We start from the raw sequence: 24305 nt of genomic DNA, 5'->3' as shown, positions 1-24305 counted from the left end.
ATATACTTTTGGAAAAGTCAAAATAAACCTAAGCAACAAGGACCCGAGTCAACAGAGGAAACAAAAGCCAGTAAGTAGAAAGATGGAAACAAAGCAGCACGTGTCAGAATTCCTTAAGCCAGGGCTTGCGGTGAAGGTTGAAATTTCCTAAGAGAACAAATTACAGGTGTTCTCACAAGAAAAATTTTTTAAAAAGGGAACTGTCTTAGAAGATAAATATGTTAGTTGGCTTAACTGTTAGTAATCATTTCATTATGTATATGACTATCACAACATCAAGTTGAAAGTATTAAATATATATACAACTTTCATTAGAGAAAAATGTTAAGGTTAAATAAAGACACCAAACCTGAAAAAAAAATGAGAAACTAGTATTCTAGAGCAAGAAAAATAGAGGAAAAGACTATAGCATCTCAGAGATGCAGCAAGTATCCTCGATCCCTGACCTTTCCATCCCTGATTCAGTCCCTGTATACTTGAGTGCCAGAGGATGCCCCTTATTCCTCAAATAAATTCTCCTCTTTGCTAAAGCTGGTGTAATAGGTTTCTGTTTCTTACAAGCTAAAGCTCCTAAGATATAAACCTAGGAAAAAAAGAGAAGGAAGGAAGCAAAGGAAAGAAAAGAAAGAAAGAAGGAAAGAATACCACTAGCACAGTAAGAAAGTTCAAAATAACAACTACTAGAAAACAGAACTGAAAATATGCCCTTTACAATAGCCAAGAAAAGTTTTTTAAGCATAATATAGTTATGTAGCAAAAACCATGAAACTACTACAAGACCACAAGAAAATACATATGTATAAAAGGGAAAATCAATCTATCCCCATAAAATTCCCACAAATTACATTTAAATAAGAAAATTTAACATCGTAACTTCAACTATCCCTAAATTTGTCTACAAATGTATGCAACTTCAACCAAAATCCAATGAAATTTTTCTTTGTAGTTTATATAATTACTCTAAACTTCATCTGCATGGGGTATAAAAGGGATCAGCCACTTATGGAAACAAAAATAAATCGCCTACCCAAGAGCTAAAGTCTTCAGGAAAGCACATGCAGTATAGAAGCGACGTTGATACACGTGACCAAACACAAGCCATTTTGCTACGTGCACCTTAGTGCAGTGCACTTTCCAAAAAAAGCCATGTCGTGGGCACTAGGAAGAGAATCATTAAGACTATCTGGGACCATCTCAGCAAATCGAATAGCTGAATGGTGAGAAGGTAAGATTGTGAAATGCCCCCCAGAATCTCCTTTGACCCTATCCTCAATCACAAACCCAAGGAAAAGAGTTGGACAGGTTGAAGCTGATAAGACTAAACTTCAGAGTAACCAGACTCCTAAAGGCAGGCATGACCTAGAAGACACTTGGATGACGCTGCTGTCAGCCTCCAAGATGCCCAGGTTCCCAGCCTTGTTGTTGTATTTGATTTATGCCTCCCTTTCACTCCCATAACCAGTCATCACCACATCCCACTAATTGTCCCTTTAAAACATCTCTCCCTATGTGCACATTCTCTCCAATCTTGCTGCTACCACCTTCTCACGTGCTGTCAGCTGATGCCTAATTTCCAAAGCCTCTTAGTCCCCACAACTTCCCACCCCATCCATCCCGCACACTGCAGCCAGAAAAGGTTTCCTGGCCCATCTTTCTTTAGATCCTTCTCTGCTTGGGATTACCCAGGGAAACCCTGAACCCCTCTGACCTATTTTTAAAGACTTTCACAGACGGAGTTGCCTCAAATCTCACCCTCTTACCTACTAAACTTCAACTCAGGGTCCTCTCCCCATTCCACAAGCCCACTCTGCTCATTCTCTCCCCAGAGCCTCTCTTCACCAGAAATGCCTCTCCTTATCCCTTCCCACCCTACATACCTACCAATTCCAGTCCTGTTCACGGAAGGAAGCTTGCCTTTAAGACTCCAGACATATGTATATTCTCATCTCTGAGCTCTGAAAATCCTTTGGTGGTTATTCTTACATGTAAATCTGATCATGTTACTTCCCTGCCTAAACGTTAGCAGCCTCTCTCCATTGCCCACAGAATAAATCATAATATTCTTAGGATGGATTCCAGGTCCTTCTTGAACTGGCTATTGCCTATTTTTGCAACCTTATTGTCATCCCCCAAATGAACATTATACAGCTATTTCCTAATCCCAAATGTCCTTTCTCCCTTCTCTGTGCTAAGTACTCCCTTCTTTCTAGAATACATGAATAACCTCATTACTATAGGAATAATATCTTTCTTCCTTTGTGTTCTTGCAGTAGTTTGCCATACTTCTTTTTTAGCAATTAACAGATTCTTTATAATTATGTACTGTTTCTACTACTCTACCAAGGAATACACTATCCTAGTATTCAAAATGCTTTTTAATAGTTTTCTTGAATTTTTATCACTAATTGCATTTTGGTTAATAATAGCTAGTATTTCCATGATACAATATGTCATACAGATTTTTTCTGAGTTGTAGTTAACATATACTATTACATTAGTTTCAGGTATATAATATAGTGATGCAGTATTTTTATGCATTATAAAATGATCACTGATCACCACAATAAGACCGGTTACAGTCAGTCACTGTACAAAGTTGTTCCAATATTATTGATTATTTTCCCTATCTATACATCACATGCTTTTTCTTCCTTATTTATTTTTTAGTTACTCAAATGAATTTATCACATCTGTAGTTGTATAATGATCATAACAATCCAATTTCACAGGATTTCCATCCCATGACCCAAGCACATCCCCCCACCCCGCTACATTACATGCTTCTGACTTGACTTTATTTTTACTTTATTTACTTCTTTACTTTACTTTATAGCTGGAAGTTTGTACCTCACAATCCCCATTCACCTATTGTATCCATCCCCACACACCCTTCCCTGCTGACAACCACCAGTTTTTTCTCTGTGTCTATGGTGTTTCTACTGGGTTTTGTTTGTTCTATATCCATTAATTAAGTCAATTCCCAGAACAAACCTGTGACCTGGGTATCATTATTATTATCACCCCTTTTCTACAAATGAGGAAAAAACAAACCACACTAAAGTGAATTAACTGGCCTAAGGTTACACAGCAGTGGAGCCAGGATTTCAACCCCAGCGGTTTAACCACAGATCCTACGCTCTTTAACCACTACTTGGTACAATTTCTACGTACCTAACACAGAAGTGAAGAGTTCAAATTAAATATTCCCCTCTGTAAGAAGTCCAAGATATATTTTTCCACCAACACATACAAATATTTCTTGTACGAGTATGAACTCAGTCTTTTTGGATTCACTAGAGAAATGAAGGAAAATATTCTAGGGCCAATCTCAGAGATTCCTCAGAGATAAGAACCACAAAGGGTTCCATTTTTCCAGGCTTCAGCCCTAAGAGAAGGAATACACTGATAGCCATTCTGCTTGAAAACGTTTCCTTTCCTGTCATCTCACCTTTCAGTGTTTATTCCTCTTTCTGCTACCTCACTTCGCAGCCATTCCACCATCTCACCCACAGAGTTGGTAAGAAACACCCCCTCTGTCCCCACAATGGTGCCTCACCTAGAAGCACTGGTGGGGGGGGGTTGGGGAATGCGACCAGCATAGGAAAGCCTAAATCAGCCTTCGAGCTTTGTGACTCTACCTCCTGTAACTTACTGGACTCTGGACCAAACCATCATGATAGAAAGGACACGACAGCCAGAGAAAACCTAACAGAAAACTTCTTGTGCCAACATGACTGATCTCACATGAAGGAATGGAACCTCCATCCCAGCCATATGCTCCCACTTGGTATCTCACAGAATTCCAAAATCTGTTTAGGACTTTAATTCAAAAAATTATATGTTTTATATAATTTGCCACAATAAAAATATATTAATTAAACTGAATGTATTACGCCCCACCAAAAAAAAAAAAAAAAAGCCTCAATCCCAACCAGCTCATTTAACAAATGAACACTTGTGGCTTTATGAGAGGAACTGACTCTTGATGGCTTTCAGAGACATCCTATGGCTGCTTAGAGACCCTGCATTTTACTTCCAGCTAGATCACCTACCTTCCAACAATCCGGTGTGGTTAGCTCTGCCTTAGAACAAAGAATGGAATCAGATGGATCTCAAATGCATTCCAATTCAGCGTGAAGTTAGCCACGCTGCTGGAATAGATTATTACTAAGGAGACGATCTGATCTGGAGAAACTACAATAGGATGGGGAACTGAATTCTTCCCTGTGAATCCTGGTCCCTGACAAGAAAGGTACCTTGACTAATATCACAACCCAGCTCTGATTTTTCACTGGCGTTTCCCCTGAACAAATTCAAGTCACACTCAGCTAAGCCACTCCGACTGGCACTGAAGAGATTTGGAGACATTTTCATCCAACCTCCTTAATTTATAGATGAGATGAATAAAGGGAGAGGTTACCTGGAGTCCCAAGCCACACACTAGCTATTGGCCAGGTTACCAAGGCAGATCAGTGCTCTTTCAACACTGATGACTGGGTAGTGGTGGCTACCCAGGCATCAGATGGATAGTGATGACTGGCTACTGCAACTCAAGGATCAGACCTGTCCCCAGGGACAAATCGCCAATGTTCCTAGGAGCTTTCAGAAAACAAAGTAGATGCTACCTAAGATGAACCACCAAAAAAAGGGGGGAGGGTGCAATTCAGGAGATCTGGATCTGGGTTTATAATTGCATGTATAATCTCTAGAAAATAAAGAAATGCCACAGAAAGTGGCACACTCAAGAGATTTTAAAATTCTGATTTTCATGGAGAAAACCTTTCCACCCACTGAAATTCCAAGGACTGTAACTAAATGCACAGATCCTTGAATAAGTTAAGATGCTTGAATAAATTAAGCTACACACTATAATCAAGGGAACAACTTCCCCATGGAATTTCTTTCCTCTTGGGTGAAACTTCATCAGTGACACCTGGACTTAGGAAAGGTTCAAAATCTTTTCAATTAGCTTAGTGAGATTTCCATAAAGTTTGCACACAATAATGAGAAAGGGAGAGAAGAATGTGAAAGGAAAAACAAAAGGGGAACATTTTTCCAGAATGGACTGCTGAGAATTAAAAGGAAAACTAATAAGAAAGAAAGAGAACTGGACAGGGAGCCAGGACGTGTGGACACGAGCTCTGGTTCAGTAATTAATTAACGATCTAACTTAAGCCATGTCATTTTACCTCTCTGCCTCTCACTCTCCTGTTTTCACTTCTACATAAAAATGATAGAGCTGAGCTAGACTATCTCCATTGTACCTTCCAATTCTAACACTTCTGTATAAGCCACTTAGACTCCCTGTGTGGCCGCCTCTCCATCAATAATGACAGTGTTAAAAATAATGGAATACAGTCAGAATCTCCTCAGAAAGAGATGTCATTCATCCATCCATCCGTCCATCCATCCATCCATCCATCCATCCATTCATCCATCCATTCATACATTCATTCAACAAACAGCAGTGTGTCCTTAATGGCCAAGCCCTCTTCTAGGTGTTAAAGATTTGGCAGTGGAAAAACAAAGTCCCTAACTCAAGGCAGTTACATCCTTCATGTTCCCACCAAGATAATGGAAGTTGAAAAATAAATAAATAAGCAAATAAAACTTGATATGCAAGTTAGACAGTAATAAGCCCTATGAAGAAAAATAAAACAGGTTCAGGAGAATAGAGGCTGCTGGTAGTTATTATTTTATTACAGTAGTAAGGAAAGGCCAGCTCTTGCCCATATTTCTGTCTGCTATCGTGAGAATAAAGGGGAACTGGGAAATATAAGGAAACCAGCTAGGTTAACACCACAATAATCCAGTCAATAGGTGCTTGATGTCTTTGCCAGGATGGTAGTATTGAAGGTTTTAGGAAGTGGTCAGATTCTGAGCATTGTGAAGGTAGAGTTAACAAGATTTGCTGATGTTTTGACTGAGTGGAGAAAGAGGAAGCGAGAATTCCAGGATACCTCCAAGGTAGACTGGAACAATGAAAATGGAGTGACCATTACTGAGTCTGGAATTCCTGGAGGAAAAAGCATGGGAGCAGGAAAATTCAGAGTATAGATTTGGATGTGTTAAGCAAAGCTGTTTTTCACGACACCAAAAGAGATATTGATGTGACAGCTGAATATACAAATCAAAGTTCAGGTTAAAAAAAAAAAGTCCAGGTTGAGCTCTAAGTTTGAGTCATAAACCCATGAACATTACTTAAAGCCATGAGACTCAATGAGATTTCTAGAGACCAAAACAGGATTAGTTTGAGAACCAAGCCCTATGATATCCTCCAAGAAAATGGAGAAACAAGAAAGAACCAGCAAGAGAAAAGCAGCATGATTAATGCGATCAGAAGAGAACTAGGAGAGATGCTGGCATGGAAATGAAGTGAGGATATTGTCTCATGGAAGGAACGGCCAGCCAGGTCTAACACTGCTTCATTCCAGGAAGTAATTCATCGTGAGACAGCAAATCCACCAGGCACAGTTCATTCCTGAACCCCGGGTTGAGAGGCCAAGGGGAAGGGCTAGCTGAGCACAGCGCATGACTTGCTGCCTGTGCCCCTTCCTTCCACTCACCCTGGCACCTCTGTGGGGGCATGTGGCGGTGACCTTATGACCGTGGAGGGTGAGTTAGAAGAGCTAATTACTGAGAGATGAGATGAAGAGCACTCAACCACAGGAGTTCCCACCGTGGCTCAGCGGAAACAAATCTGACTAGTACCCATGAGGACGAAGGTTCAATCCCCAGCCTCGCTCAGTGGGTTAAGGATCTGACATTGTCAGGAGCTGTGGTGTAGGTCGCAGCCATGCCTTGGATCCTGCGTTGCTGTAGCTGTGGCATAGGCCAGTGGCTACAGCTCCAATTCAACCCCTAGCCTGGAACCTCCCGATGCTGCAGGTGTGGCCCTAAAAAGACACAATAAGTAAATAAGTAAATAAGTAAATAAATAAATAAATAAATAAATAAATAAAATAAGTAAGTAAAAGGACTCAACTGCAGAGGAACCAGGGTGTTGGGGCACAGGAGCAATTTTTCCTGATCCAGAGGAATAACTACAAGTTGGTAGCACAAGGAAATGCTGAAGGTCTGTATATCTGTGATATCCAGTTTAGTAGCCAGCAGACACGTGTATTTACTTAATTTTAAGTGAACTAGAATTGAATAAAATTAACCCGCTTTTCGGTCAGACTAGGCACATTTCGAACGTTAGGCAGCCGCATGGCGAGGTTCTGCCGTATGTGAGCACAGATACCGAGCATTTCCATCATCACCAAACATCCCGTTGGCAATGCTGACCTAACTTCAGAAGCTTCTGAAACAGAATGTTTACCTAGAATGTAAGCTCCATGAAGGCAGGTACCTTCTGTCTTATGTACAGCTCTATATCCCAAGCACATGAAAAAAAAAAATGCCTAAGTCTTGTCGAATAAAGTATTACATGAACCTAAAAACTCTGAAATAGTTGAATGATTAAGAAAATTATTCTACAATTGACTTCTATGATAGTACCGAACCATTACAAATCACCTTTATAGAAAAAAAAAATTTAGGGAGCTGTTGTTTTTTATTGAGATACAACTGATATATAACATTATATTAGTTTTAGAGGTCCAACATAATGATATGATTTTTGTACACACTGTGAAGTGATCACCACAGTAAGTTTAGTTAACACCCATCACCACACATAGTTTTAATTTTTTTTTTTTGTCAGGACCACTTTTTCTTTTATTTATTTTGTCTCTCTGCCATTTTTTGGGCTGCTCCCGCAGCATATGGAGGTTCCCAGGCTAGGGGTCTAATTGGAGCTGTAGCCACTGGCCTACGCCAGAGCCACAGCAATGCAGGATCCGAGCCGCATCTGCGACCTACACCACAGGTTACGGCAACTCTGGATCGTTAACCCACTGAGCAAGGGCAGGGACCGAACCCGCAACCTCATTGTTCCTAGTTGGATTCGTTAACCACTGCGCCACGGTGGGAACTCCAGGACCACTTTTAAAAGTTACTCTCTTAGCAACTTTCAAATACACAATACAGTCCTGTTAACCACAGTCACCATGCTGCATGTTACACCCCGGGACTTATTTATTTTATAACTGGAAGTTCGTATCTTTTGACCCCCTCCATCCATTTTACCTGCCCTCTTCCCACTGCCTCTGGCAACAGCCAAGCTGTTCTCTGTATCTATGAGTTCTTTTTGTTTTTTTTTTTTTTAATCTTTTTAGGGCCATACCTACAGCATATGGAAGTTCCCAGGTCGAAATGGAGCTGCAGCTGCTGGCCCGCGCCACAGTCACAGCAACACAGGATTCAAGCCACATCTGTAACCTACACCACAGTTCACCACAATGCCAGATCCTTAACACACTGAGCCAGGCCAGGGATCGAGTCCACATGGATACTAGTCGGGTTTGTTACCACTGAGCCACAATGGGAACTCCCTGTTTTAGATTCCACATGTAAGTGAAGTCATACATTCGTCCTTCTCTGTCAGACTGATACCATTTAGCATATCCACTCATCCTCAACAGACACTTGGGTTGCTTCCACGTCTTATTGTGAATATCGCTGCAATGAGCATTATGACGTATATATCTTCTTGAGTTAATGTCTCTGTTTCCTTCTGATAAATTCCCACAAATGAAACTGCTGGATCATGTGGCAGTTTTAAGTTTTAATTTTTTGAGGAGCCCTTATACTGTTTTCTATAATGGCCGTAACAATTTACATTAGCACCAACAGTGTACAAGGGTTCACTTCTCTCCACATCACTGCTACCTTGTTTTTTCTTGTCATTTTGAAAATAGCCGTTCTAAAAGGTCTGAGGTGGTATCTCACTGTGGTTTTGATTTGCTTTTCCCTGATGACTGGTGATGTTGAGGATCCTTTCATGTACCTGCTGGCCATCTGCATGTCTTTGAAAAAATGTCTAATCAGATCATCTGCCCATTTTAATCTAACTGTTTGGGGGTTTGCTATTGACTTGTATGAGTTCTTTATATATTTGGGGATTAACTTTTTTTTTTTTTTTTAGGGCCATACCTGTGGCATATGGAAGATCCTGGGCTAGGTAGGGGTCAAATCAGAGCTGCAGCTGCCAGCCTACACCACAGCCACAGCAACTCGGGACCCTAGCTGTATCTGTGACCTATGCCATGGCTTGCGGCAACACTGGATCCTAAAGCCACTGAACGAGGCCAGGGATTGAACCCACATCCTCGTAGACACTACGTCAGGTTCTTAACCTGCTGAGCCACAACAGGAACTCTAGAATTAACTCTTTATCAGACATATGACCTGCATACATTTTCTCCCATTCAATGGGATGCCTTTTTATTTTGTTTATGGTTTCCTTGCTGTGCAGAGGCTTTTTAGTTGTTTTGGGGTTTTTTTAAATTTTTTGCATTTTTTGTTTTGTTTTGTTTTGTTTTTTGTCTTTTTGCCATTTCCTGGGCCACTCCCACAGCATGTGGAGGTTCCCAGGCTAGGGGTCTAATCGGAGCTGTAGTCTCCAGCCTACGCCAGAGCCACAGCAACTCGGGATCCGAGCCGCGTCTGCAAGCTTCACCACAGCTCACGGCAACACCAGATCCCTAACCCACTGAGCAAGGCCAGGGATCGAACCCCCAACCTCATGGTTCCTAGTCGGATTCGTTAACCACTGAGCCACAACGGGAACTCCAGAGGCTTTTTAGTTTAATGTAGATGTACTTACTTATTTTTCTTTCTGTTGCCTCTCCTTTTAGTGTCAAATCCAGTATTTGTCAAGATTGATGTCAAGGCGTTTTCCCCCACGTTTTCTTCTAGGAGTTTTATAGTTTCAGATCTTACATTCAAGTCTTTAATCCATTTTGAATTAATTTTTGTGTCTGGTATAAGAGAGTCTTCTAGTTTCATTATTTTGCATGTGGCTGTACAGTTTTCCCAAACTATTTATTGAAGAGACTGTCCTTTCTCCATTATATATTCTTGACACCTCTGTTGTAAATTAATTGACCCAATATGTGTGGGTTTATTTCCAAGCTCTCTATTCTGTTCCATTGATTTATGTGTCTATTTTTATGCAAATGCCATACTGTTTTGATTATTACAGCTATGCAACATAGTTTGAAGTCACAGATTATAATGTCTCCAGATTTGTTCTTTCTTAAGACTTCTTCTGCTATTCAGGATCTCTTGTGTTCCTTACAAATTTTAGGATTGTTTGTTATATTTCTATTAAGAAGGTTATTGTAATTTTGATAGAGATTGCATTGGTATGTAGATTGCTTGAAGTAGTATGGGTATTTTAACAATATTAATTCTTCCAAATCCTAAGCACAGTATATCTTTCCATTTATTTCTATACTTTTTAATTTCTTTCAGTAATGTGTTATAGCTTTCAGCACACAGGTCCTTCACCTCCTTGCTAAAATTTATACCAAGATATTTCATTCTATTTGATGCAACTATACATGGGATTATTTTCTTAATTTCTCTTTTGGATAATTCATTATTACTGTACAGAAACACAACAGAATTTGTATACTGTTTTTGTACACAACTTCACTGAATTTGTTTATTGGTTGTAACATTTTTGTGATGGAGTCTTTAGGATTTCCATGTATAATATCATGTTATCTACAAATAGTGACAGTTTTACATCTTCCTTTCCAACTTGGCTTTTTCTTTTTCTTGCCCAATTTTGGCTAGGACTTCCAAAATTATATTGAATAAAAGTAGTAAGAGTGCACTTCCTTGTCTTGTTTCTCATATTCAAGGAAAGGCTTTCAGTTTTTCACCATTGATTACGATGTTACTAGTAGGTTTTTTCATATATGGCCTTTATTATGTTGAGGTACATTCCCCCATGCCTGCTTTGTTGAGAGTTGTTATAAAGTGAAGTTGAAGTTGTCAATGCTTTTTTTGCATCTCTTAAAATGATCGTATGATTTTTATCCTTCATTTTGTTAACATGGTATATTGCTTTGATTGATTTGTGGATGTTGAACCATGCTTGCATCTCTAGAATAAACCCTACTTGATTATGATGCCTGATTCCTTTAATATGTTATTTAATTCCGTTTGCTAATATTTAACTGAGGATTTCTATGTCCAGGTCCATCAGTGATATTGATCTGTAATTTCTTTTCTTGTAATACCCTGTCTAATTTTGATATCAAGATAATGCTGACCTCATTAAATGAGTTTGGAAGTGTCCCCCTCCATTCTATTCTTTGGAAGAATTTGAGTAAGATTGGTACTAACATTTTTTCAAAGGTTTGGTAGAATTCACCAGTGAACCATCTGGTCCTGGATTTTTGGTTGTCTGAGAAAGTTTTTGGTGACTAATTTAGCCTTCTTACTAGTAATCCATTTTTTCAGGTTTCCTGGTTCTTCATGATTCAGTCTGTTATGTTGTATGCTTCTTAGAATTTATCCATTTCTTCTAGATTGCCCAATTTGTTGCCATAAAACTGTTTACAGGAATCTATAATGAATCTTTGTATTTGTGTTATATCGTTTTAACATCTCCTTTTCATTTCTAATTTTATTTATTTGAATCCTTTCTTTTTTTTCTTGGTGAGTCTAGCTAAAGGATTTTCAGTTTTGTTTATCCTTCAGAGAAAAAAAAAAAGCTCTTCATTTCATGATCTTTTCTCTTCTCTTAGTCTCTATTTATTTCTGCTTTTTGTTATTTCATTCCTTCTACTAACTCTGGGCTCCATTTGTTCTTCCTTTTTTTAGTTTCTTGAGGTATTAGATTAGGTTGCTAATCTGAGATCTTTCTTGTTTCTTGATGTAGACATTTATTGCTATGAACTTCCCTCTGAAAACTGTTTTTGCTGTATCCCATGAGTTTTGAAAATTTTTTACTTACAAAAGAAGTTGCGTATAATAGAATGCCTCAGACAATATGCCTATTTTACATCCATTTTCTCTTCCCTCTTTATGAGAACAAAATAAAATGATTTTTTTAATAGAACACAATTTCACATAGAATAAACAATTATACTTTCCAGCCTCCCTTACACTTAAGGGTGACCATGTGGCATATACCTCTTGAATAAGATGGAAGAAAAATTGTTGTGGGGCACTTTTGAAACATCTCCTTAAAAAGAAAGTGATTGGTTTATCCTCCCCATTTCCCCTTTATGGTCTCCTAGAATATAGATGAAATACTAGAGTTGTGCTGTCTAATATATATTTTTAAACTGAACTTATTAAAATTAAATAAAATTTAAAATTCAGTTCTTTTATCTCACTAACCACATTTCTATGGCTCAACAGATACTAGCACACTGGACCTCACAGATACGGAAAATCTCCAGGGTAACATAAGTTCTACTGGACGGCTTTCATATGTAGTATTAGAAGTCTTTAAGGTCATGAGGTTGAATCTACATGCTGAAGATGGCTGACTGTGAATTTCTTTTTTTTTTTTTTTGACTTTTTACCATTTCTTGGGCCACTCTGGTGGCATATGGAGGTTCCCAGGCTAGCGGTCTAATTGGAGCTGTAGCTGCCAGCCTACACCACAGCCACAGCAAGGATCCGAGCCACGTCTGCAACCTACACCACAGCTCACAGCAACACTGGATCGTTAACCCACTGAGCAAGGGCAGGGACTGAACCCGCAACCTCATGGTTCCTAGTCGGATTCGTTAGCCACTGCACCACAACGGGAACTCCTGGCTGTGAATTTCTGATAATATTGTTGGACCTCCTAAAAGTGCTGGACTTTGACTTCTATACTTCTCTTTCAATAAGTTGTCTTTTATTTCTATCACCTGCAGTCAAACCTATACTGAACATGTGAAAAAAATACAAAATTGTATATGCAGAGTAGGATGTAGCCCTCTACCTATGTGTCATTAATGAAGTTATTTTATATTCATTGTCCAAAAAAAATTCATTTTGGTTTTTTTTCTTTCTTGATGCTGTGGCAGAATCAACAACTAGGAAGTAACAACATGGTTGCCAATGGTAAGTGGTAATAATTACACTGTTATTACTTCTGTGAATTGAGTAGACATTTTCTAAATTTCACAACATCTGACTCTTAAAACAATTGAAAAGTTGCTTTCCTTTGTTTCCTATGGTTTTTCTAGTGATACAAAAACAAAGTGAGTAATTAGCCCTCAATAGACCTACCCTCAGTAGGTAAGGTAATCCTTTAGAAAATTGACAATCCCATTAGAGTAGATATTATCCGTACTATCCATCCATGATTATCCAAGGACTAAGAGTGCACGGATGATATTCTTTCTGTAGCTCTCAGGGAGGAAAACAAATATGTACATGAATAAGAGGCTTCTATCATATTCTGCATCCTAAAGTCCTAGTCTGCTATGATACACTCAAGGCATCCAGAGAAAGGGAGGGTAGCTCCACTGAGTTTAGTTCAGAAACTAAATGATTTAAAACATACATTAACAAAATATGAAACATTCGGCATAAAAGATAAAGAGGCCATGTAATAGTCAACCTCTATTTAACAACTATTTATTGAACACCTACAATGTGCCAGCTACTGTGAGAGACACTCAAAAGTAATCAAGCAACAGAGAATGTTTAGCCCAAAGAAGCCTCAAAACAAAATGACTGGACTGCCTTCAAATGCCTAAAACTTTTTTAGGATGGAATCAAGGACCATTCTGAGCAGCTCCCTGAGACAGGAAGAAGTCCAATTAGTGAATAGGCATGTAGTCATCACACACACGAAATTAAGGACCAGCACTAATTATGATGGTAATTATGACAGTTAGTATTTATTGAGTCCATGGTACAACTGCATACCATGTTCTTTTCTAAAAACTTTATGTATATTATCTATTTTACTATTCATTACACTTAGGAAGTTCACACTACTGTTAATCTTCTTGTACTTATGCAAAGTGGGTGTGGAGTGAAGTATTTGGATCATGAGATGTGAGAGAAGGACAACTGGAAGAGCCTGATGAATTTCGGAGCCTGAGCTCTTCAAATTTTAGCAGAAAGAGATATGCTCCTCACCATAAGACAAGTTGATTTAAAAAAAAAAAATCTATAAAATCTGGAGTTCCCGTTGTGGCACAGCAGAAAAAAATCCAGCTGGTAACCACGAGGTTGTGGGTTCGATCCCTGGCCTTGCTCAGTGGGTTAAGGATCTGGCATTGCTGTGAGCTGTGGTGTAGGTCATAGATGCGGCTCAGATCCTGTGTTGCTGTGGCTGTGGTGTAGACCAGCAGCTACCGCTCCGATTCGCCCCCTAGCCTGGGAATCTCCATTTGCTGCGAGTGCAGCCCTAAAAAAAAAAAAAAAAAAAAATCTATAAAATGTGATGTAGAAAGGATTGCCCATGAGCCTAAAAGTTTGTTTATTCAACAAGCACTGACAAAGCACCAGCTAAATGCATAATATTTAGAACAGTAAAGAAAGGACAGTGGGTAATCCTGTCCTTGAAAACTTACAGTCTAGTGAGAGAGGAGATCATATGAACTTATACAATCAAAGTGATAAGGGCAGTGACAAAACCATGTAGAAATAACCATGAATAGGAGACACAAGTTCAACCCAAGGAGGAAGAAGATGAGAGAAGGACTCATAAGGGAAGCGACTGTAACCTGAGTCTTAAAGTTTGTCATGTGGAAAAGTGTGGTAAAGTCATTGCAAGAGTGGTATTTTCTCAGGGATTGTTAATGGTCATCCATGGCCATGATTAGTGGGGACAAGGGAAATAGGGACAATTTCCTGGTGCCTCTAAAACTGCTATTCACCTATATGCTCAACTAGCACCTGAGGGGAAAGGCGGAAGCCCTTAAGGTCTACAGCATACTGTGATGCCCCATCCTTTTGCAAGGAAGCATCCTGCATTGTTTCCCTGATCCTCAGGGAAAGCTAGAGGGATGGAAGCCAAATGAAAAGACAGTCTGTGTAATCCCAGAGTCAACAGGGGCAAATTCTATGATATTCGCTATATTTTCCGCAATGCTAAGGGTCAGTTGGGCGAAAGGATTTTCTGAGAGATGGAACAATAATGTAAACACAGACTGGCTTACAAGACACACTAATAGACATGACAAGAAAAGGACTCGGAGGGAGGGAGGGAGGCAGGAAGGAAGGAAATCATAGGAATAAGTGATTTAACCTATGAAACACCGTCAAAATGTTTTCCTCTGCATTTGCACTTAGTTTGATTCTTAATATTTCCAAATCCCATGATATTGTTGGCTCTCACGAAGCTGATCTGACCTCTGTCCTTGGAACATTACACCAGATTACAAACGAGTCTTTGATTGCTAAGGAGAATCATAGCAGCAGTACCATCAAGTCTTTACATTTGTTTCTGTCATTCATGAACATCTCACTAAAACCAAAACTCATTTCAAGAGCAGGGAATAATGAGATACATTTTATTGCTTCCCATTTTCACTCCATCCCTGAGTTTTCCTTTTTGTCCCACAACCTCCTCATGGCAATTTTCACCTCTGCATTTCTGAGTGTGTAGATGATGGGGTTCAGCATGGGTGTGACCACCGTGTAGAACACGGCCACCAGTTTGTCCTCAGTGAAGGTGGAGGAGGGTCTCATGTAGAGGAAGATGGCAGGTCCAAAGAACAACACGACCACCGTGATGTGAGAGGCACAGGTGGAGAGGGCTTTGCGCCTTCCCTCTGCAGAATGGTTCCTCAAGTTGACCAGGATGACAATATAGGAGGACACCAGGATGAGAAAGGAGAAGATAGAGAGTAATCCACTGTTGGCCAAGACAATAAGCCCCTCCACAGAGGTGTCAGTGCAGGCGAGCTTGAATAAGGGGTGGAGGTCACAGAAGTAGTGGTCAATCACATTGGGACCACAGAAAGGCAACTGGATGGTGATGAGAATCTGAATGATAGAATGAACAAAGCCCCCAAGAAAGGAACCAGTCACCAGATGGTGACACAGTTGATGGCTCATAATGTTGATATAATGAAGGGGTTTGCAGATGGCCACATAGCGGTCATAGGCCATCACCACAAGCAAGAAGATCTCAGCAACTCCAAAGAAGTGGGAGAAGAATATCTGAGCCACACAGCCCTCCAGGGAGATGGTTTTAACCTTGGAAAGCAAGTCTGCAATGAACTTGGGGGCGACAGTAGAGGAGTAGCTGATCTCCACCAGGGACAGGTAACTCAGGAAGAAGTACATGGGGGAATGCAGACTCTGACTGACTTTGACCGTCAGAACAATGAGGCCATTGCCCACCACTGTGGCCAGGTACACAGGAAGAAACACTACAAAGCACACTCTCTGCACCTCTGGATCCTCAAAAAGACCAGTGAAAATTAACTTAGTCACATTCTTTGCACTGGCCATGGTTTGCACTTGATGAAGATGGATCTAAGGGAAGAGACCTGTGACAAAACACAATCATTACACCAACCCTTCGTGTTTACTTAGCACTTGCCTATGTATGGAATTCTTTCACACATCATACCTGACTTACTAAGTTTTTGTTTCCTAATATAGTAAATGTTTGCCCACTCAATGCTCACTAGTCCATGCTAGGCAAGACATGATCCCATCAACCTCACAAAAAACCTTATGATCCAATAGAATATTACTCAGCCATAAAAAAGAATGAAACAATGGCATTTGTAGCAACATGGATGGACCTAGAAATTATCAGACTAAGTGAAGTTAAGACAGTGAAAGACAAACATCCTCATAGCACTTATACATGGAATCTTTTTTTTTTAAAAAAAGGATACAAATGAACTTATTTACAAAACAGAAATAGACTTACAGACTTTAAAAACAAACTGATGGTTACTGAAAGAGACAGATGGGGGAGAGGGATAGACTGGGGGTTTGGGATTGGCATACACACACTGTGGTATATGGAATGAATGGCCTAAGGGGACCTGCTGTACAGCACAGGGAACTCTACCCCATATTCTGTGATAGTCTATGTGGGAAAAGAATCTGAAAGAGAATGGATGTGTGTACATGTAAAACGGAATCGCTTTGTTATGCAGCATAAGTTACCACAACCTTGTAAATCAACTCTACTTCAATAAAACTTAAAAAAATGAAAGAAAAGAAACCTACAATCCCCATAGTACAAGTAAAAAAATGAGGCTCAGAGAGGTTATAAGTTAGCCCAGCCTCCCAGTAAGAAATGGACTCAGAACAAGAACCAGATCATTTTATTCCAATGAGTATGTTGTTTCAAGGAAACCACCCTGAAAAAAATAATTACTATCATCAGTATCAGGAACCACCTATTTTAATGACTAACAGTATCCCATTCTCATCAGTCCTTTGTGCTAGAAAATGTCAAGCGAACTTCTACTCCTGAATCTGTTTTCTCCTTTTATTCTCCAGAAATGCCAATCTCATTGATACTGCTCCTTTTCTAAAGTGTGTCTTCAACATTTTCTTTCTATGAACTATATAACTTTCTGAATTATTTTTGGCCTTATGATTTCACCCAATCCCACAGCTTCATGAATTTTTACACACGTTTTTTGAAATTTTTGATACCTGACACCAAAGTGAACATCCAGAAGTTGTTGAGAATATAGTTCAACAATAGTTCAGATGTAACATATGGGGACATATATTATAGTTTCCTTGTTTCTATTTCCTGGTTTTCCTACTACTGGCATATACTTGTGTCAGCTAGAGGTGAGGATTTATTTTAATTCAATTATTTGAATGAATGTTTTATTAAGTAACTTCAAGTGCCTAGGCAATTCAGCAAGTATGAAAGAAGACACATGGCTCTCACTCTTAGGAAACTTGCAACTTCGTGCAATTAAATGGCACCTTTTTCTTTGCTTTTTTTTTTTTATGCTTCTTTTTTAGGGCCACACATGTAACATATGGAAGTTCTCAGGCCAGGGGTGGAATTGGAGCTACAGCTGCCGGCCTACACCACCGCCACAGCAACACAGGATCCAGGCCTTCTCTGCAACTTACATCACAGCTCATGGCAACATCAGATCCTTAACCCACTGAGTGAGGCCTCATGGATACTAGTCAGATTCATTGCCACTGAGCCACAACCAGAACTCCTAAATGGCACATTTATAAAATGAGACAGAGAAAACTCAAGAACTGAAGAAGAAATGGGACAATGAAAGGTATAAAAAAATGGGAGGGGGCAGTCAGGAAGAACAACTGAGCAGGAAAGATGAAACCAGATGAGGCTCCCTTGCTGGTGCTGGGGAATGGAAACAAGGAAGGCATCAAAAGCAACCCAAAGAGGCTGTGAACCAGTCTGGGGGCCTGGAGGAAACTGAAGCGTGTGGGTAACTGGCATTCACCATTTTCGCTGTCAGCCCATCAACCACAACAGCAGATCCTGCTGCACTCTGTTCAGCTTCTCCTGCATGCTGGACGGCAGTAAGCACGGTACAGTCATCCCTCATTTAAATCTTCCTGCGCCACTGTGGGGTGGTGAACTGATAGATGAGGAACCATGACTCAGAGAGGTTATGTTACTCGCCCGAAGACACACGACAGGTGAATGGCTGAGTCAAGGCTAAAACCCAGGCGTATCCAGAAAGGAAAGGAAAACTTCCCCCAACATGAGTAGGAGATAGGCCTGAGGAGGAAGGGCAAATCAGGACTGGAAAGAGCACACGTGAATGACATTTTTCTAGTGAAGATCAAAATACTACAGTACCCTCCCTCGTGTGGTTCAAAGGGAAACCTAGCCTTGGCTATTGGTTCCACCTCTCATGCCGCAATATTCTTACAAGAGGGCCTGATGATCCCTGGGTGAAGAAATGTATCTGTATATCTCACAGCCCAGAATAGGCATCCGAGTCTCGACGCAGTGAGGGCTGAAACAGGACAGAGAGGGTCACTCCATTTTCTTCTAGTAGTCAACAAAATTAGGGGATGGGATAGGAAGGCTTATTAACTCCAGGGGGAGTTCCTGGAGCCTCTTATACATGGGCAATGGAATTAATCATAAAATAAGTAAAATCAAATGTTGTAATTGCCCCCAGAGGTAAAGAAAGACAACTTTTAAGAGAGAAAAGTAACACCCAGGTTTCATAAAAAGTAATGCATTCCCATGTACCTTGCATGTCTATTTAATGTAGTCCAAGCCACCGTTAGCTCATGGCTGGATTACTACTGCTCTCCCTGCTTCCACTCTTCTCTCCTAAGGTTTATTCTCCAGATAGTAGAATCGGCAATATCCTCTAAAAAGATCAGTCAGGGAGATCCTGTTGTGGCTCAGTACTAAGGAACCCAACTAGTATCCATGAAGACACAGGTTCCGTCCCTGGCCTTGCTCAGTAGGTTAAGGATCCAGTAGTGCCCTGTGCTGTGGTGCAGGTCACAGGTGAGGCTCAGATCCTGCATTACTGTGGCTGTGGCGTAGACCTGCAGTTGTAGCTCCAATTCAACCCCTAGCCTGGGAACAACCATATGCCGTGGATGTGGCCCTCAAAAACAAAAAACAAAAAAAACAGTCAGATTGTGTCTCTTACACCCATCCTCACAAAAGGAAAAACACAACATCTCAACACAACATTTCTACTGATGTCTTGCTGGTTCCCACAGGGAGGAAAAAAAAAAACTGCGGAGTCCCTACCATGATGTGTGTGCTGTGGCCCCTGCTCTTTCCCCAGCCACTTATCCCACCCCTCTTCCATTTGCTCAGTGCTTTCCAACAGCAGAATGTAGGGCACTGTGAGGAGTATAAGGAATCCTTCTAGGTCCTGACCCACATATAATAATGTCATGGCATTGAGCAAAACTGCCAATATGATACAACTGAATTAAATCAACTTCTTGCTAAAATGTTTGACTTCATCTTTTCATATTGAGGGAATAGTTCCAGGTTCATGGGCCTCTGAAGCTACCTTTCACTCTTCTCATGGATCAGTCTAGAGTAGTGGTTATAAGAGTGAGTGTTGCAGTTGGCAGCCAGTTCTTAGCTCTATCATCCACATCTCATGTGTCCTTGGAAACAGCTCATTTGCTTGGAATGGGTCACAATTCACATTTGAAATGGTTGTTATAAGAATTAGATATGAGATAGAATATAGAAAACAGACTTACCTGGCAAATAGGAAGCTCTCAATAAATCATAGCTATGACTAGTTCAGACTTCCTCATATTTACATTCTCTCTGCTTTCTTTTTCCCCCCTTCCCTGAGAGAAAGCGTTCGTTGGTAGTTAATTACCTCCTTTTCCCTCCAGCACGTCCTCAAATAAAACCCGCACCCTGGCATCAAGGGTTACAAGATAATCCATGGTTTATATGTAAAAGCCTAGGCAGGTAAACAATGGTCTAGACCCTAACTAGGTGGAATTTTATCCTCTAACATAAAGCTCCAGTGACAGAAATCTGATGAGAAAATAAGAAAGTGATAGAGAGCCTGGAAGACATACTGCTATGGGTGCAACATCACATCACAAAGGGCTCCTTCCCACGGCTCACTCTGGACCCTAAGTGGTACTTCATGGAACTGCAGAACGTGAATGCAAACAAAACAGCAACAAAACTTTATCCTCTCCTTTTTACAGAGGCAGAAACTGAGGCTCAGAGGGGAAAAGGGACTCACCCTAGACACGCAATGATTCAGAGCCTCTTACATTCAGTCAATGACATCCCCTGGGCACCATATTACCTACCTTGTACGGTAATTCCGTCTTAGAGCAAGAAGTTGAACATGAAGGGTCTTCTCTTTAGGCTCAGGGACTGTCTCCCTCTGTTGTAATAACTTTTCATTTAAATGGATGTCCTGGGCTAAGACTGAATGAGTGAGCGCTGGAACACTGAAAGCTCTCTTCACAGCAAGACTCTTCCACTGTTCTTCTTCCTCTGCATCAAAGGCCCCCAGGAGGCTCTACCACTCCATCTCAGCTAAGGCACCAGGTGAAACCAGAGGCACTTTAGAGCTAAAAAGAAATTTGTAGACCATTAATCCAATCTCCTTAGCTGACCCAGGAAGCAACTGAGAGCCAGAGAGTTTGACTGACTTTCTCGGTGTCACACAACTACTTATCGGTCAAACTGCTGAGGTGCTATTTCTGAGATACTGGGATTCTTTCAAGTGATTTTGACTTTGTGATTGCTGTTGCCAATTAACAATGTCAAAATTTTTTTTTTGAGATTATTATTAAAAGGGGGTAGGGAGCCCTCGATGCTGGGGAGGGGGCTAGAGACACAGCTATTTTTATTAAACAGATTAGTCCTAAAATAATAATAATACACGCAAGATGGCTGAAGGTGGCCCCAAGGAGCGTTTTGGTTTGCTTTTTGTTTGATTTTTGTCTGAGGATAAAGCTCTGAGGCTGAGGCAGCGTAATGAATAATTATTTAGGTAGTTAGCACAGAAACATGGGCTTCGATGTATTCTTTGATATAGTTGTTGATTAATACCTAAGATTTGGGAGTTCCAGGAAATGACATTCTCAGGCCTTGTTTTCTATAGAAAGTATATCTGCTTTATGTCTAGGTGGACATTAATCTCTAATTCATCCCTCGACTGATAGGGAAGGAATGAGAGGAATGGCAGCTCCCAGTCTAGGGGAGACAAGAACAAAATAGCCATATAACTTATGGGGCATATCCATCTCTAAAACCCCTATTGGATAAAGCCTGATATAGGTGACTGGACAAGGCCAATGGGAAAACGGAATGATGTCTGGACTCTTTCTCCCCCTCCCAGTGTCTGTGCTGGGGGCTCTTTGCTTTCCTGTAATAAAGACTTTTGCTTGCTTGCTGAATGCAGGAAGTTCATTTTTCCAGCACCATGAACAAGAACCTGAACTCTAGTAACATCTTTCCAGTATCAAGGCGACAGCCTCTGCAGAGACCACACCCAGAGTGCCCTGCCCCCAGTTCAGCAGCAGCAGACAGACAAACAGACCCACCCAGGGAGCAACCAGCACTGCCTGCCCAGGACATGTGGCCTGGGCAGCAGCAGGGGGGGCGGGGGGAGAACGCTTGCCTTTCTGCTGACTTCTTCCAGCTCTAATCTTTTTTAAATTTTTTGGAAAGAACCTGGGTGGGTGGAGCAGAGGTGGAGCGAAACCAGAATTTCTCATTTTCTCCCCTTGCTCCTAATTTGAGGGATATGGCAACCCTCCGCCTAAAAAAGGAAAGAAAAATCCCATGGAAAAAAGACAGGGAGAGCTGGAAAAAACGCTGCAGGAACCTCCATCGAGATCGCTAGGATGGAGCCCAGGATGGCTGGGCGCTGGTGGAGGCAGCCCGCCGACGCAGGCTGGACCGCAGCCCAGAGCCTTCCAGGCCCCAGCAGAGGCTGAAAAGGAAAGGGGGGGGGGGGGGGGAATGTGGCGAAGGGGGAGGGGCGGGCGGGGGTGAGGGTGCAGAGCCTCCTGTTCATTAGCAGTTGCAGTTGAGAAACATTCCTTTCTAGCTGATCAATCTTTGTTTTCTTTGGCAGTGCTGGGGGCTCCTGCCCAGCGCTGAGATGGAGAGCTCTGTCCCTCCGCAGTCGCGCCCCCCGCATGGCTTGGGGGGCAGCGCGGAAGGAGCGACGAGGGGGTTTGTTGGTGCACCACTGGGGCTTAAGCCTCCTCAATTTTTTTTTTTTTTTTTTTGTCTTTTTGTCTTATTAGGGCTGCACTCACCCCACACATGGATGTTCCCAGGCTAGGGGTCCAGTTGGAGCTGCAGCTGCCAGCCGCAGCCACAGCCACACCAGATCCAAGCGGCTTCTGCAACCTACACCACAGCTCACTGCAACGCTGGATCCTTAACCCACTGAGCAAGGCCAGGGATTGAACCTGCAACCTCATGGTTCCACGTTTCCGCTGGCTATGATGGGAGCTCCAACGGTGTCAATTTTAATACTATCCCACAACACTGTATGTCCTGTGATCTTTTGGAAAGTGCACAGCCTATGGTGATGCGGATAAATCACAAAGGAAAAGATCTGGGAAATCAGCCCCATGACCAATCTTTAGCTCAACTATTTAGGAACAGAAAGAGCAAGAGAAAAATAGCTAACCAGGAAGTTTGAGATCCCGTTGTGGGCTTAGAAAACACTCGCTGGAAGACCAAAGATTGTTTTTCAACATTGAGATGTTTGAACTATTTAAAATAAATTGAGCCACATGCTGTGATCAAGGGACCAAATTCCCCATGGAGGTTTTGTCTCTAGTGTGCAACTTTTCCAAGAAACTGTAGGTTAGGAAAATATTCAACGTTTATTTCAATTAATTCAGTTAGAGAACTTGGAGAAGTTTTAAAACGCAGTATTTGTGCTTAAAAACATGACATTAGTAGAATTTTTGCCCCAATTTTCTGAATTACCATGGGAGTATGAACCTGAAAGGAGAAGAGAGGACTGGCCCAGGGGAAGAGGCTGTAAATTGAATGGCTTTAGGCAAGTTCCTTCATCTCTGGTTTGCAGTCTACAGACATAAAAGGACAGAATTGGACTAGACTGTCTTCCATGTCCCAACTCTAACAATCTATGCTTCAAGGTCACTTCAACTTAAATATCACCACACGCGATGAAGATGCTCACAAAAATAATAACTGCCATTTCTTGGGTACCTACCATGTGCCAGGCACTATGCCAGACATTTCACAGCCCTTGTCTCTGATAGCCACAGCAACCCCGCAAGGCAAGTTTTCTTACTGAACATTCTTTTGTTTCTTCCACAGTATCTATTTTCCTCTATTCATGTCAAAACTATCCAGATTTTGCTTTGGAGAAACCACGCTACCCCAATCCCAGCCATGTAATTTGGAAGATCACCTAGAGGTAGGTTTTGACTGGTTTAAGCCGAAGTACGTAAACTCCCCTTTGGCTACAGCACTCGTTTGGGGATGGATGGTAACCTAGACAAGGACAAGGAGGCATTTGAGGGAGTCACAGGAAAGAAGCTTCTGCTATCTTGGGCAGAACACATCAGGAGAGACAGGATCATTTGCTTTAAATAGCTTTGAGTGATGAATCTGTGAGGTCTAGAACAGCAGCAGCAGCAACTTTGTGACAAAGAGGAATCATGCCCTTCCCAGAGACCCACCACAGGAGACCTGGAAAAGGCAGTCAGCACAACAAAGGCAAGATGGAGAGGAGAGAAACTTCACTGAATCAAGTTCCACTTAGAGTCTACCTTGCTTCTGGATCTTTTTAGTTACATGAGAAAATGAGGTTTTCTTTAATACAAAGAATAAGATTTTGTCAGTTGCATCAAAGCATTATAACCATTACAATATTATTATTTTCATCCTACTGTTGGAATCCTGAGTCTGAGAGACACCTACATATTTATTCAAGGCTACCCCATAGTTGGGTTTATGTCTATCTTACCTATGATTCCCTCCAAGAAAATGTTGCAACAAAAATGAAACCAGG

At 41.1% G+C, this 24305-nt stretch overlaps 4 protein-coding genes across 5 annotated transcripts in view; all 4 read right to left on the bottom strand.

Moving 5' to 3' along the window:
* The window catches only part of LOC110255252 (olfactory receptor 4S1), a 100619-nt gene that overhangs the window by 48386 nt on the left and 27928 nt on the right, over positions 1-24305 (bottom strand). For both annotated transcript variants that reach the window (XR_014836594.1, XM_085010082.1), the window contains exon 2: positions 20599-20865. The gene's annotated coding sequence lies outside the window, so the exon portion shown is untranslated. The remainder of the gene's footprint in view (positions 1-20598; positions 20866-24305) is intronic.
* Positions 1-24305, bottom strand: part of LOC100515430 (olfactory receptor 4X1) — an 81307-nt gene that overhangs the window by 29074 nt on the left and 27928 nt on the right. Inside the window, exon 2 of the mRNA XM_085010081.1 lies at positions 20599-20865. The gene's annotated coding sequence lies outside the window, so the exon portion shown is untranslated. The remainder of the gene's footprint in view (positions 1-20598; positions 20866-24305) is intronic.
* The window catches only part of LOC100523534 (olfactory receptor 4B1-like), a 57827-nt gene that overhangs the window by 5620 nt on the left and 27902 nt on the right, over positions 1-24305 (bottom strand). Inside the window, exon 2 of the mRNA XM_085010083.1 lies at positions 20599-20865. The gene's annotated coding sequence lies outside the window, so the exon portion shown is untranslated. The remainder of the gene's footprint in view (positions 1-20598; positions 20866-24305) is intronic.
* Positions 15385-16317, bottom strand: LOC146405247 (olfactory receptor 4B1-like). Its single transcript, XM_005654678.3, has one exon. It carries the CDS (start codon positions 16312-16314, stop codon positions 15385-15387), a length of 930 nt encoding a protein of 309 aa, XP_005654735.2. The 5' UTR covers positions 16315-16317.

This window comes from Sus scrofa, chromosome 2 (assembly GCF_054392235.1).
Source record: "Sus scrofa isolate SSC_HxYL_T2T_F1_AM1 chromosome 2, Sscrofa_HxYL_maternal_Yorkshire_Landrace_v2.0, whole genome shotgun sequence".
Lineage (NCBI taxonomy): Eukaryota > Metazoa > Chordata > Mammalia > Artiodactyla > Suidae > Sus > Sus scrofa.
The sequence above is the reverse complement of the archived record's forward strand: the minus strand, read 5'-3'. Positions and strand labels throughout refer to the sequence as shown.